This window comes from Ambystoma mexicanum, chromosome 1q, assembly GCF_040938575.1.
Source record: "Ambystoma mexicanum isolate Mex_15411 chromosome 1q, UKY_AmexF1_1, whole genome shotgun sequence".
Classification (NCBI taxonomy): Eukaryota; Metazoa; Chordata; class Amphibia; order Caudata; family Ambystomatidae; genus Ambystoma; species Ambystoma mexicanum.
In genome coordinates, this window is record NC_090922.1 from 1,331,468,380 (window position 1) to 1,331,483,886 (window position 15,507).

General features: G+C 46.6%; 1 protein-coding gene across 4 annotated transcripts in view; it reads right to left on the bottom strand.

Annotated features, from left to right (window-relative positions):
* Positions 1-962: 962 nt before the first annotated feature.
* Positions 963-15,507, bottom strand: part of PRPF38A (pre-mRNA processing factor 38A) — a 130,017-nt gene continuing 115,472 nt past the window's right edge. For 3 of the 4 annotated variants that reach the window (XM_069642191.1, XM_069642190.1, XM_069642193.1), the window contains one exon: positions 1,641-2,046. In XM_069642191.1, coding sequence (XP_069498292.1) covers positions 1,733-2,046 — 314 coding nt within the window. In that variant the 3' untranslated portion in view covers positions 1,641-1,732. Of the gene's footprint in view, positions 2,047-15,507 lie in introns of all 4 variants that reach the window. The other variant, XM_069642192.1, reaches the window with a different exon arrangement.

Below are 15,507 nucleotides of genomic sequence, written 5' to 3' on the forward strand. Positions count from 1 at the left end.
TTGCCAAATCCCCTTTACGTCCAGTCTAGTCAACTCAACAGTTGTTACAATTAACTGTTTGGTGTACCGGTTTGTGGGATTTGGTGGGCTGTTCGTCTGCTCCTGCAGGATATCGGCACTGGGGCCTGATCAAAAACATTATGCAAAGACTTTTCTTACTTACCTGCAAGAAGTGCTTCAGCTCCCATAGACTTTTACCCATTGACTTTGGCTTAACCAGTTTCACTGAATGACTTCTGGAAAGGTCCTAAAGTATTTGCCTGCTTAAGAATATTTGTGATCTCTTGTTTGTTCTAATAACCTTTTCTTTGACACAGCTCAACGCTATTCTAAATGCTAAACAGTAATATATCAATGTCCACAGTGCCCTAACTATTGAAGTCACCTGAGGGTGTAGGAAGTGTGTCATCCCCAATGGGTGTTTGCTGATTTAGAAACTGTATTTTGAAGATATTTGTGTGTTGCTATTATATTGCTCCCTTCTAAAGGCTTACTCAAATGACCGGTAAATAAATAATTGTTTTTATCAAGAAACCTTGAGTATAAGTGTTTATTTGGATACTTGTAACTGAATCTTTGTGTAAACTCCCTACAGCTCACATTGACCCCTCTTGAGATAAGCCTGGCTGCTCTACCACACTATCAACCTGTGTAGTTCAGACTTCTACCAAAGGTTGGTTCCTATTGTGGGAGGTTAAAGGTAGTTTTAGTGCACCCTAAGGTTACTACCGCAAATCTTCCCACTAGCTTTTCTACAACTACCCCTTGATGAACAACTGGTCCATCGCGAGACACAAGTTTACCAACTCACACTTAAATGACCCTTGGAAAACCTGAGTTTAGATTTGGCAACATGAAGTGAGTTATTTCAAGTTTGGTGCAGCACAGCATCAGTATAAATAAAACAATATATGTGCATTTTGAACCAAATATGCTATTTACTATAATGAAGACATCCCATGGTAAGTCATACAGTTCTTTATTGGAATACAATGAAGTGCAGTGCATCGGTAAATGGGAACTGTCCGCTTGCTCCTTCAAATGCCCCTCAGTCTAGATCTCCTAAGCATCTTGACCCTCAACAATTCAGCCCGAGTTCTCAGGTAGAATCCATCCCCCATAATGTCACTTAAATTAGGACAGACTAAATAGCACAATGTAACAATTGCATTGGCAAGACAGTTACATACCATCTATATACAAGCATAGAGCCGAGGATACATAATATGCTGCCTCATGGCTTGTAAGAGTTTGGCAAAAATAAACTGAAGCACCCCACTTTTACAGTAATGACATGACTAAAGGTACTATACAAAAGCCAATATTGCAAATATTTGCAGTAAGGTTTTCAGAGCTTTAGGTTTGTCAAAGGGTGTTGCTTCTGCAATTACAAACATCACTCGGCTTACACTTGAACAAAGCCCCTTTAGTGTGACCCTAAAGCCCATAAAGGTGGAATAACTACTAACATTTGAATCAAGGGCAATTTGAGTCATCATTGACAGCTAAACAGAAACTGGAAGTTTTTTCAAAGGCTTACTCACATTAAAGGCTTCCCTTAGTTTTCTGAAAATATCATTGTTCTAGAAAACCACTTAAGGCAAACACTGCCATACTTTAGACATAAATAAAACTTTAGCCAAGGATTTGTGTTTTTATTAAAACAATTTTCACACTTGTGCAACAGTAGAAAATAATTTTACACAAACAAGTGGGAAAACACATTATTATATTACACTGATTTGCCAATGAGGCACATTTTCCTTTCCATCTGAGGCCTGTGGCGCCAAGTACATGGGTGCTCTGGGGCCCGGGCACACCCCGGGAAACTATTTTCATGAAAGTCTCTATTCTTAGAATGTGAAATTTTTTCATTGTGATGACATTTTCGCCCCCTCAATCCCCCCAACTGCGAAAACCAAAAGTCGGCACCCCTGTCTGAGGCCATAACCAAAAACAGCAAGAGTTGATATTTTATAGCCGTGACCATAATTAATGCTCGATTATTCATTTCCTCTTCGACTTTTCTTGTGGCTTTTCTTTGATCTGTAGGAGCAAAGTAAATTACATTTGACAATGGTTTATATGGATTGTGTTGGAAAAGGTCACAGTATAAACAGGTTAATCCAGAAAAAAATGCTTTGGCTTTATCTATGAAATAGGGTTAAAGTCAACATTATTTAGGAGTACTGAGAAGTACTTTAAAAAACAGGTCCCTTTCTAAAAACCAAAATCACAATACATACTGTGGTTTCATCAGTTGATCATGTCATACAAAGCAGCAAAAGACAAAAAAGCCAAACGGCCAACACTATAAGAACAAGATGTTAGGGCAGTTTTCCTAAAGCCTACCAATCAGGTGAGACTCAAAATATCCCTTGGTATACAGACCCCAATTCTTACTATAAGTCTGTACTACCCAAAGGTTTGGTAGAATGGCAGAGCAGCCAGGCTCATTTTAGGCGGAGGATGAGAACTTTAGGTAATTACAATGAACTCCGTAAATACATGGGCCCAAGGAAACTCGCACGTGTAGTTATAGTAAAATAGACATTTTATATACACAAGGAAGTTATAATCAGGTAAGTAAGTAATATTTAAACTAATCAACACCAAAGAACACATCAGCAAGACTTCAGGTGATTAAACCAATAGCAATGAAATGTACAGGTTAAAACTCAGTTCAGTGGTAAGTAAAATCTCATTATAGCCAGTCACTCATAAAAGGTTCTGTTTTAGGAATAAAAGAACAAGTTAATTACCCCTGGTAACGGTCTTTCAACTGGATGTTCCTCTCACGTATTCGTCATCTTATAGTATAAATCGCACGCACGATGCATGTTACTACAGTTCTGTTTTTTTGTCTTTCTCCCAAAACATAACCAGCGTTTGTGAGGGCACAGAGACTTGGCACTAAAGGTGTAATGCACAGAAATTGTACCGAGGGGTGCGGTGGGAGGTGCGATGAGGAATACGTGGGAGAAACATCCAATCAAAAGAGAAGGTAACTTGTTCTTCAAATGGATTGTGTCCTCCCACGTATTCCTCATCTTATGATAGCCTCCCAAAGCAGTGCGATGCTGGAGGAGGGAGTAAGACTTTTCAGAGGTAACACCAGAACTTTCAAGGGTTATCATGAATGCTGTGAAGCACCGCTTTTCCTAAACCCGCCTCCTGCCCTGAATAATGCTTAGTAAAGATTAAATAAGACTGCCAAGTGGGTGCCGCGCAGATGTCCTGAATTGATGAAGTAGCCACGCCCCTTGTGTAGTGAGCTTGCAAGCCGACCAGGGCCTCTTTACCAGATAATCTACAGCATTCTGTAATGCATAAAAATTATCCAACTGGATAAGGTCTGCTTTGTAACCGAAAAGAACCAATTTATGCCTGGTGTAGCCGATAAGTTGATTAGCCTGCTTTTACTTAGCAAAGCAAGAGATGTAGATAGACGCTTAAAGCTCTTTTATGGTCTAGTCTGTAGTCTTTCTTCCACCTTCCTAGGGTGAGGTGGAGGGTAAAAAGTTGGTAATACTATCTTTTGAGAAACATGAAAATCCAAAACTACTTTTGGCAGAAAAGTACTCACTCACTCTACAAGCAGATGTTAGAGCAGTCAGAGAGATGGTTTTCAATCGAACTAGTCTCAATGGGCAAGAATGAAGCATGTAAAAAAGGAGCACAGACATTTTAGGGGAGTGGAGGGAACACATTAGTGAGCCCTTTTAAGAATTGAATTACCAGTGGGTTCTTAAAATATGTTTTTTCAGATGTGCACTTAAAAAAAGAAAGCGCTGCCAAGTATCCCTCGACCGTCCCAACCTGGAGTTCCAGATTAGCCAGATGTTGTAGGAATGATAAGACAGATAGTCCAAGCAGATAGAAGGTAGAAAGGTAAGACTACAAGCATCCATGCGCCTTCTCTCAGAGTCGAGGAAGGGAGGGTCGCATGTGAATCTAAGCAGATACAAGCATCAGAAATACGATTACGGTGAGTAATGTATCCCTTCTGAGGCTTGTGGAATCTGCTTAGATCACATGCTGTGCATAGATTAGCGAGCAGTACCTGAAGAAGGAGGTGGATGTGAGAAGGCTCATGAGCAAATAAATGTCTTAGAACCGCTTGTCCCACTTGTGTATCTGTCTTGGAATGAGTGTCAATGCAGTAGTGCTGAGTAAATGTGTGAATAGAGCGCCAAGTAGCTGCTTTGCAAATGGAGTCAAGGGGTACATTTGCAATAAAAGCCAGGGTGGCCCCAATGCTTCTTGTGGAGCGGGCCCTAGGCGTAAAAGGCAGAGTCTTTTCAGAAAGTGAGTAACAGTTGGATACAGTTAACAATCCACTTAGAGATGGCACCTTTAGAGACGCAATCCCCCTCTCTGCCTGTGGCTACGGAGACAAACAGCTGATCTGTTTTCCTTAGCGGTCTGGTCTTGTTTACATAGTAGAGGACCGCCCTACGCACATCTAGTGTGTGTAGTTTCACCTCAGCCGAGCTTTTGGGGACTTGGAAGAAAGCCGGAAGCTCGATGGACTGGTTTACATGGAATTTTGAAATAAACTTAGGTGAAAACCTAGGGTGTGTACGTAAAACCAGTTTATCTTTATGGACAGTAAAGAAGGGATCTTGCACTGACAGAGCCTGAATTTCACTGACCCTTCTTATAGAGGTAATAGCTACTAAGAAGGCAGTTTTATAAGTCAGGTGTTTGAGACTGCTTTTATGCATGGGCTCGAATGGGGGGGCCCATGAGTTTAGATAGCACCACATTGTTTGTTTGTTTGTTTATTTATTTATATTGCGCACCAGACCCTTAGGTTACCGGGCGCAGCAACAAGTATATGCGAAGCTTACAATGTTACAATGTTATATAAATGAATTTACAATATTACGCCATATTACACAAATTACTAGAATGTACAGATAAAGAGTTGCCGTATTTACATGAATGTACAGTTAACAATATACATGATTAGCAGTAATAAACATAAAGGTTGATGTCGCGTCGGGGTGCATTAGGTAGGACTACGCTTGTGAGTGTTCGGGTGTTAAGTCATTGTTGGCGATAATGTGTTTGATAAGGTTCCTTCTGAAATGGGGGAAGGGTTGGTCAGCTCTAAGGTTAGGTGGCAGGGCGTTCCACAGGTTAGCAGCTTTCACAGGGAAGCAAACGCCACCAATTTTGGCAAGTCTGAATCTAGGTACTGCCAAACAGTTGGAGTTGGCGAGTCTCATGGGTCTATTGGAAGTTTTTCTTTTTATTTTGTCCATCAAGTAGCTAGGAGCAGCATTATTTAAGGCCTTATGGGTTAATGAGATCATTTTTAGCTGGATTTTATTCTCAGTAGAGAGCCATTTATGTTGCCGCCTAGTCGAGGAGATATGCTCCCTCTTTCTTATTCCTAATGCAGCTCTGAGAGCATTATTTTGTAGAGTTTGAAGTCTTAGGGTAGTGGCTTTATTGGCGCTACTGTATAGGGCATTACAGTAATCAAGTCGGGAAAGAATTAAGGCTCTAGCCAGAAAGGTCCATCCTGGAGGTGGGTTAGAAATAGGAGGGTGAAGTCTCTTTACTCCTTCCATGAAGGCCTTAACTACTGGTACTTTTCACCACGACACCTTGTTATGGGAAGTGGTGTATGCTGACAGGGCTGCCAGGTGTACCTTCAGTGAGTTAAAAACCAGTCCTGCATCCAGCAGGTGGAGCACGTAAGTAACAATAGTGGAAGGAGTGCAATCAGATGGGTTGACTTGCTTACTCTGACAAATGGAAGAGATTCGTAATCTGGGTGCCAAAGTAGCAGTGCCTTGTGTTGGGCTTCCTAGCCTCTTTTAGGATGTCCATACACCTCTGTGGTAATTTGAGATGTCCAAACTATGACCTCAGGAGCCATGCTGCCAGGTTCATTGAGTTGGGTTGAGGGTGCACTGTTTGACCTTGGTGCTGGGACAATAGGTTGTACCAGCTCAGAAGTCTGATGGGTTCGCACACCGCCAGTCTGCGTAAGTGTGGGAACCATGGTTGTCTCGCCCACATGGGAGCAACCAGGACGAGCGTCATCGATTCTCTGTTCATCTTTTTGACCACCTTCCCGATTAGAGGAGTTGTTGGAAAAGCGTACGCGAACATCTCTGACCAGTTCATCCACAGGGCGTTCCCCTGGGAGTCTGGTTGGGGGAACCTGGATGCGAATCCTGGGCATTGTCCGTTTTCGCTTGTGGCGAATAGGTCTATAGTGGGGAAATCCCACTGAGAGAAGATATCTTCTACGACTTCTCTGTGTAGACACCACTCGTGTTCCTCTGGGAGGGGGTCTCTGCTCAGAGCATCCGCTAGGGAATTGAAATCCCCTGAAACATGTTTCGATGACGGGAAGATGTTCCGTCTGAGTGCCCACATCCAGATTTTCTGGGCAAGCTTGGACAGATTTGGCGAGCGAGTCCCTCCTTGTTTGTTCAGGTAGAACATGGCTGTAGTGCTGTCCGTCCGGATTTGCACTGACAGGTTTAAAAGATAGGGTTCGAAAGCTTGAAGCACTCTGAATACTGCCAGAAGCTCTAGCAGGTTGATGTGATTCTTGGCCACTGCGTGAGACCAGAGACCAGAGACCCTGAGCTGTGTGGTGGAGATAGTGAGCTCCCCACCCAGTCAGGCATGCATCGGTTGTGACTACCGCCTGTATCTCGGGATCGTAAAAGGGTTTCCCCTTGGACAGATTCTCTCTTGTCCACCAGTGAAGGCTTTGTACCAGTGTTGGCGAAAAGACCACTAGATCGTCCCACTGACCACTTGCCTGAGACCACTTTCGCCAACCATTCCTGCATGGGACGCATGCGCAGGCGCGCGTGGGGGACCAGGTAAGCCATCATGCCCAGCAAACGCATTGCTTTGCGTACCATTATCTGGCGACCGGACTGGTATTGCGGAATTTGCAGCAGTATATTCCGAATTCATTCCTCTGAAGGAAAGGTCAACCCCTCGAGTGTCTAGGATAGCTCCTAGGAATTGTTTAGATGTGCTTGGCACTAGACTTGACTTTTTCTCGTTTATTGAGAAGCCCAATTCAAAGAGGAGGTCGATAGTCCTTTGAATGATTCTTCTGCAAATTACAGGGGTTTCTCCCGTGATGAGCCAGTCGTCCAGGTAAGGGTACACCGGGATTGCCTCCCTGCGTAGGTGTGCTGCCGCCACCGCCTGTACCTTGGTGAATACCCTTGGGGCCGAAGCTATCCCGAAGGGCAGTACCTTGAACTGGTAGTGCCGACTGTCCACCTTGAAGCGTTTTCTGTGCGCTGGGAACATGGAAATATGAAATAGGCATCTTTCATGTCCAATGTTGCCATGTAATCCCCTTTTTTAGGAGGGGGGGGGGATTACCTCTTGGAGAGTTGTCATGCAAAACTTTTGGGGCTTGACATACTTGTTGGCAGGCCGTATGTCCAATACTGGGCACATTGTCAAATCTTTTTTTGGCACAAGGAAGTAAGTTGAATAAATACCCTTGTTTACCTGGTGTCCCGGGACGAGTTCTATCGCGTCCTTTGCTAGCAGATTGACGATCTCTTCTAGGAGGATCTTCTGGTGTTCCAAAGAATGTATTTTTTGTAGTGGAGGATGGTCTCGGGGACGCTCTAGTAGTTCTATACAGTACCCCTCAGATACTGTTGACAGCACCCATCTGTCTGATGTGATCCCTTCCCAAGCTTGGGTGAAGTTGGAAATGCGTCCCCCTACTGGGGTTGCGTGAGAAGGGACCCTGAACGGAGCGTCACTGTTCCGGTGGAGGCGTGCCACCTCCTTTATTGGGGCTGCCTCTACCACGTCCTCTCTGATTACCCCTGCCGTAACCCTGGGTAGACTGCTGGTTATTATTGTTCCACTGTGTACCCTGCCCCTGGGAATAGTTAGAACCTCTTTGGGAATTTTGGCCGCGGGGGCGATGAAAATTGCCATTCCCTCTCTGATTAGGGGGTTTAGTGGTTAGCTGGCCTAGGGATTTGAGTGTTTCATACTCGTCCTTAGCATTCTTTAGTGCGTCCTCGACCGCCTTACCAAACAGATCCGGCTCCACCGGTTTGTCCAATAATGACGCTTGTGTTTCAGCCTTGAAACCAGACTGGCCTAGCCAAGCGTGTCTCTTTATAACAGTTCCTTCTGCTATTAATCTGCCGGCGTTATCCGCGGCATCAAAGGTTGCCTTTAAAATGCAACCGGACACGGCTCTTCCCTCCGCTGAAACTCGTGCCAATTGGCTCTTTAAGGGTTCTGGTGCGGAGTCTATGAGTGCCACGACCTCTTCCCACTGATGGCAGTTGTAGCTGGCCAACAGGGTGGTGGAGTTGGCAATCCTTGCCTGGTAGGCGGAGGCCACTTTCCTGCCTAACCCGTACAGTCTTTTGCTCTCCTTGTCGGGAGGAGCCTCGGACGAAGATAAGGGTGTTCCAGCCCTCTTACGGGCGTTAGTAACAACCAGCGAGTCCGGCTTCAGATGCCCTCTTATATATAGTGGGTCTGATTGGGCCGCCTTGAAAAGTTTTTCAATCCTAGGGTTCACTGCTCTGGTGAGGTTAGGATTGAGGAGTGATGTGCCTATTCTTCTTTGAATAGATTTTAGGATAGGGATGGCCTGAGCAACAGGCCTCTCCCCCACTAACTCTTCTGCGAAGTCTCTTTCCTCCTGGGCACCCTGGGTGTCGATGTGGAAACGTTCAGCTGCTCGAGACAGCACTTCATTCAGGAGCCGCTGGTTGTCGACAGGGGAGTCGGTAATGGGGGCCTCTCTTTCTACTGGGGAGTCTACCCTGTAGGGGTCTTCCTCCTCATCATCATCTTGATCCTCGTCATCCCCATAGTAGCCTGTCCCAGTTTGTTCCTCCACCATGCCCAAATCTGGATCCTCAACAAAGGATGTCTCTCCCTCGTAATGAGAGTAGGGCTGGCCATAGAAGGGGTCTGAAGACCCTGTTGGTGTCTCAAAGTGGGACCTTGTACTTGGAGGAATAGGATCCTTAGAGCCGGTAGGTGCTGACCCATCGGAAGTATAAGCAAGAAAGTGCTCTGGGTTTTTTGCATAAAAATCTGCCAAAGATGACATTCTTGACATTACCCCATCTATGTTAACACTGGTCCATTCTCTGGAACTGGGAATGACCCTTTCTGGGAGTTTTTCAAATTTATCCTGACTAGACTTGGTAGCCTGTGCAGGGGTTTTGGTGTTATTAGAAGACCTGGACTTGTCTTTCTGTTTTTGAGGAGTGGAGTGTTCTACGGGCTTGGAAGTGGGTAGAGACTGCTTCCTTTGCTGTTTCCCTCCCTCCCCGTGAATGGAGGAGTGTTTCCCGTGTGTTTTAGGGCCCTCTGAGCTTTTCGATGCCTGGCGTCGAGGTTCAGGGGTCTTGACCCTATCCTTCGAGCGTGGAGGTAGGGGTTCGGGATCTGTAGTAATTCGGACTGCGGGCGCCGACTCTTGGAGTGCGGCCTGAGGGTGGAAGTCGGCTTTGTCTCCCGACGATCGAGCTTCCGTGACCTTAGGGAGCAAGGCACTCTTGTCAATAGTGGATGCTTGCCTGGCCTTGTGCGGCGATCTAGATCGAGAGCGCCCAGAGGATGCCGATTCGGAACGTTCTCTACGTGCCTCTTTCCAAGAACTCTACGTGCGCGGCGAGTCTCGGTTGGACTTTGTGTGTTTTGTGAAAGTGTCATGGGAAGCGCTCGTGTCGCCGGGGGTGTTCCTCATAGCCGGCCTGCCGGTCGACCTTCCGAGGTCGGGGACTTGCGCTCGGCTGTCTTTCGACGCCATAAAGCCCTCACCGTCCGAATGTACGGCGTCGCTGCCGGCGCCCTCCGCTGCCATGGCCTCTTGATGCCTGGCGTGGTGGGCCCAACGCTTGATTGAACGGTCCTTAAGTGTTTTAGGCTTAAACCTACTACAGGCTCTGCAATTTGCCTCGGGGTGGTCCCTCGGCAAGCAGAGGTTGCACGTGGCGTGCCTGTCGACCCAAGGGTATTTGCAATTGCACTTGGGGCAGAATTGGAAAGGGGTACCCTGCATACACACCTTGTGGCAGCGGGCTGGTAAATGTAGGAATATATAAGTGTATCTATATATTACAAGAGTGTAGAGTATGACCACCCCCCACTCTCCCTACTTGCAGGGCCTTGGCCAGCGGCCCAGGCCCGGGCCGAGACGGAAGCCTCGGGCCCAAAATCGTCGTGCAGTCGAAATCCTCTCTGATCCGGTGTCGAGTGTAGAAATTCGGTATCTCGACGTTGGGGTGGAGAAAGGGGTAAACTTATCAATATTTTGCAAAATTATGGCTTAGTGCCAGGAACTCCGCAAAATGCTTCCGACCAGAATGGCGGGTCCTAGACGCGCGAGGGATCATGGGTACAGGGGACATCACACTAGGGATAGTATTACTGGCACGCCCTGTGTCGACACCCATTTGAGTTTCGAAAAACAAACTAATACTCTGCAGCTTCTACTAGATGTCGGCCTATGCACAGCATGTGATCTAAGCAGATTCCACAAGCCTCAGAAATCAACCTCTCAAGAACCATGCATGAAGGTTGAGAGTCTTGACCTCTGGATGGAGAACCCAACCCTCCTTTTGAGAGAAAGGTCCTTTCTTTGTTAAAGACAAATTGGACAGATAGACATGTCTAGAAGGTCCAAGTACCACGTCCCCCTGGTCTAATGTGTAGCAATTAGGATCCTGGATTTCTCAAATTTTCTTCACCTCCTGATCACGTGAAGAATGCATGCGACTGGAGGACACGCGTACATGAGTGGAACCTCCCAGTCCACTATGAACGCGTCCCCTACAGATCCTCTCAGAGGAAATTCCCTGGAGCAGAACAGCTTGCACTTCGGGTTGACACTGAATGCAACCTAATCCGAGGGGGTTCCCCAAAAGTTGAAGATCGCTTGAAGGACTCTGGAGACTGCTCAGAGAGTCAGCCGCCGTGTTCTCCTCCCCGGCTAGATGAACTGCCGATAGGGAGATTCCTTCCTGAATTGCCCAGAACCAGAGCTGCATTGCCTCTCTGCACAGTGGTAGTGACCCACACCTTCTCCTTTGATGAGTTAGTACATGGCCATTGTGTTGTCCGTCATTATCAGGACATTCTTTCCACGTACAGAAAGGCAGAAAGGCCTGCAGCACCAGTCCGATCGCTCTCAGCTTTAAAAGGTTGAAGTGCAGTATGGATTCCGATGGAGACGAACGATCGCTGACAGATGGTTGGCATGGGCATCCCACCCCGTGAGAGAGGCGTCCATAACCACTGCTCTCTCCTGCCATGGTTGCCAAAAAGGTTCCCCCTTCAGAATGTTGTCATCCCAGGACCACCACAGGAGATCCTGTGCGACCCTCATAACCTGAAGGTGGTCTGAAATCTTGCCAGAAAACAGACCACTGGAGGGATCTCATTCTTGGGGTCTCATTCGCAGACCAGTCTCTGGCACCAGGATGCCATGAGGCCGACCAACCTCAGCTAATCGAAGGCTGGAAGATGCTGGGATACAATTTTGAGAAAGTGCTCCGCTCTCACCTCAGGAGTCAAGGCCCCCTCCTCTTCCCCAGAGGACGCATCCAGGACCGTTCCAATCAATGAATTGAAGCTTTTGGGACTTCTTGAAATTGAGGAAGAAGCCCAGTTTGTGAAGAGAGTGGCAGATTATGCTAAGATTTGCCAGGACCTGTTCGGGAGCATGGTCCCTGATCAACCAATCGTCCAGGTATGGGTAGATGAGAATCCCCCTTTCTCCTGAGACTCGCTGCCAGCAGTGCCATCAACGTGGTGAAAACCCTTGGGGCGGAGGTCAGCCCGAATAGCAGAACTCGAAACTGATGAGAACGGCCAATGGCGAACCTCAGGTCCTTCCTGTGCTTGTGATGGATAGGCACATGAAAATAAGCATCTTGAAGGTTCAATGACACCATCCAATTGTGGAGTTGGAGGGCCTGAAGGATCTGAGAAAGTGCAACCATCTTGAACTTGTCCTTCCTGAGGAACTTTTTCAAGTATCTCAAGTCCAAAATGGGTCTTAATACTCGGTCCTTTTTGGGGTTTGGAAAGTAAGGGGAGTAGCACCCCCTGTTCCTCTCAGTCGCAGGTACTGGTTCTATAGCATCTTTCTCCAGCAGACTGGAAATCTCCTGCAAGAGGATAGGATCTGGAATTTGGCTCGAGTGACCCCCCCAGTGGATGATCCGGAGGCCTTCTTAATAAGGGGAGGGAGTATCCCTAGTCTACTGTTTACACGGTCCAAGCATCAGAAGTAATGCCACACCATTCTCCCAGAAAGAGCCTGCCCCCCCGCCCCACCAATAGGGTCCTGTGGACTAAGGCCTCAGAGGTTTTGAGGCAGCTGAAGCAGCAGCTGAGGGTAAAGATGCAGTTCCTTGGGTGGGCTTAGCACCTCTTCCTCATCCACCTTGAGGGAATCTTGTATGAGCTCTGACTGGCAAGCTCGGTTGCTGTTCCGGATGAGGAATAATAGCGAAAGGACTTACTCCTACAAGCCTGTGCAGTGGGGTGTGAAGGTTGAGGCTGTCCGATAGCGGCACTGAGTGCCTTGGCCGCCGCTTTCGAGGTCTCTAATTTCAGGGCTTTCATCGGCCTTGTTGCCAAATAATTGAGTGCTGTCAAAGGGCATGTTGAGTAGCCTAGACTGCACATCAGGCGCAATACTAGACACTCAACCACGCAAATCTGCGCATGACTGCATTGCCACCATGGCTCTGCTAACACTATCGGCAGAGTCCAAACCTGACTGGAAAGACTCACACATTGTCCTTCCAATCCTTCACAATGTTCAGGAATCCTTCGGTCCTCTCCATGGATTTGGGTTGTTTGACCTAAGAGTAATGATTCAAGGGGGGATAGTCTGTAGTCAATTTTGGCACAAATCGCTTTGTACTCCTGCCAAACAAACCAACATGTTCCTTACACCACCCTCTTCCGCTCCCCTACTTCTCTGCTTACTCATCGTCGCTTACCTTGCAGCCCTGTGGCGTAAGATCCGTCCCTCTAACATGGGTCAGATTCAACGTTGCAGGTTCCCTTTTTCTATTTTGTTTTTCCGGTCCCCTGCCTCCAATGTTTAGGAAGCGGGGGACACCCCTGGCCCCCTCCAAGCCCAGAAATACCATGGAGAACACCCGCTCCACATGTTGGGTATTTTTTAAAATCGATCAAATTGTACTAGCCGAAATCGGTCTAATGTACCATTCGATTGATTTTTAATGATCAAATTGATAATTCCCTCTCCTTCAGTAATGTGTTCAGCTGCCATAGAAATGCAATCTCACAAAGTGTGGCTACATTTTCCAAGAGCACAAGTGACGTTGATTGACTACAAAGCTATACTACTGGCTGAAAACACTTTTTGAAAATGCATTGAAACTCTTGTCCCGTGATATGGTAGGGTATGCTGCGGTCTCCAAGTAGAAGTTGTAGGTACAGGCTGCATGGCTTTCTGGTGTAGGGCGTTTGGACAGATATTCTGGATCACTACTTGAAGTCTACATTTTTTTATTACATTTTTATTAACAGCTGTGCTCGTCTCTGGAGACTCCTAGTTAGCTCTGGTCCTTAACTTTTTCTGAAGGGCTGAATGAAAGGGTAAAACAGGGTCACTTTGAGGGCCCTTATCTAAGATGTCCGTAAGGTCATCCTGTTCAAAAGGGGCAGCTGGTGTGCCCCACCCAAAGTACTGCATTATCTTGTCCATGAGCTGTCTAAGACATGTCCATGTGCTCAGACAGGACAGGTTTTACAAATTCTAGTTCTGGTGAATTGTCAAATCCACTTGCGCTTTGCAGATTCATACAAATGTTTCATTTTCGATTCCTCAGATATCAGACCATCAGAAATATTGGGTGTTCTGTATTCCAATCCAAAAGGTGGGGTGTCCTGGTCAGAGGGTTCATGTTCCTCTAAAATGGACGAAAGGGATTTGAAAAACTTTGGCTTGTAAGATTTTTCAATCTCCTTTGAGGGCTTCAAAGGCGTTGACGCCTCAGATGTCAATAGTATTGGCCTCAATGGGCTCAAACCATGACTAATCTTCGGAGGTCAAGGCCTGTGCCTCTCCTCGAGGCCTCTCTATGGGTTGGCTGCGTTTCACCCAGGATCAAGGGTGCGTGAGTAGTAGCTTTTTATTCCCCTTTATCGGCCTTAGAAGACACCAAATGATCGTGACTTTTCACATTCTCTTTTGAGTGGTGGGGTGGGGGGTTATTTCAACCCTAAAAGCCTGCCATTGAGCAGGATACTCCGCGTTCAGGTGCGGAGTCGGAAGATGAGGACATGCGACAACGTTTTGAATACAAAGAGGAATGGTGGGACCCGCTACATGAACGGAAATGTTTATTTCCAAACTCTTCCGTGGCGGTGACATCCCCCCCACCCCCGATTTGTCTGACCAATGTCTTTTGGGCTGTGTTGTAGAAAGGGATTACAGAGGGGACCATCCCGTCGCACGTTTCCCCTTAATTCCTCGAGCGCGTTCCCTGTCATGGACTTGTAGGATAAACCGTCAGCCGTCCTGTGGTTGGTGCCAAGGCACCACAAACAAATGCAATGGGGGGTCAATTATAGACATTTTAGACGCACAGTTGACATTTTTTGAAACCGTTCTTTGGGGCAGAACAGGAAGAACATTTTTGATGAATTGCAATGTTTGGTGAGAAACAACCGCACCGTATCAGAGGTAAAATTGGTCAGGACCTAGGGTATGGGTAAAGGAAATCAAGCGCAGTCAGTGTTATTTAGAAGGAGTTTGGAAAAGGGTTAGGTTAGGGCGAATTCTAATTTCTGTGCTAATTCCCATCAACCTTAGAGACCCCCAGCTCTTTTGCTGGACTTAAGCACTTTTTAATTTTAACCCAGGAGCAAGTGAGAACTTTCTCACTCATGTGTTTTCAACCGAATTGGATGTGTTTTTACTCTTTTTTGGAGTCTGACGAACTCCATAAGCATCTACTATTTGTATGTTGAAACAGCGCTTTCAGTGCATCGTCACAGATAAATACTTCGATTTCTCATAAGGTTCAATACCTTTTCTTGGGTGAACTACAGTTCCCAATAATAGTAAAGTGAAATTGCCTTTACTTAACTTTTCTCTTTGTAAGTCCAGCACACACCATCTTATTGTGTTTTTCTAACGCAGGCCGAACCCTCAGCTGCAGTACAGCACCCATGGGTGACCATTGTGTCATAATGGCCCTGGTTGTCCTTTTTCGCCATTTTCGGTTTCTTAGGTTTTACTCGTGTGTCAAAACAGATTTGAGCCCATTGGCGGGCTTCAGCCCTGAAAATTGCGTCTGGCTCCTGTGCGTCTGGAAGGGCAGGATGTGAGGGAAGTTCCCAGAACTCCTGTCCTTTGTCTCGGGACAGCCACCGGGCTGTGTGATTGACAGCTTATGCTGTGCATGAATGGGAGAAACCTGCTTAAAAGGCAAGAGTTTTGGGACTAGAGGCAGAGTCGACCACTGTGAG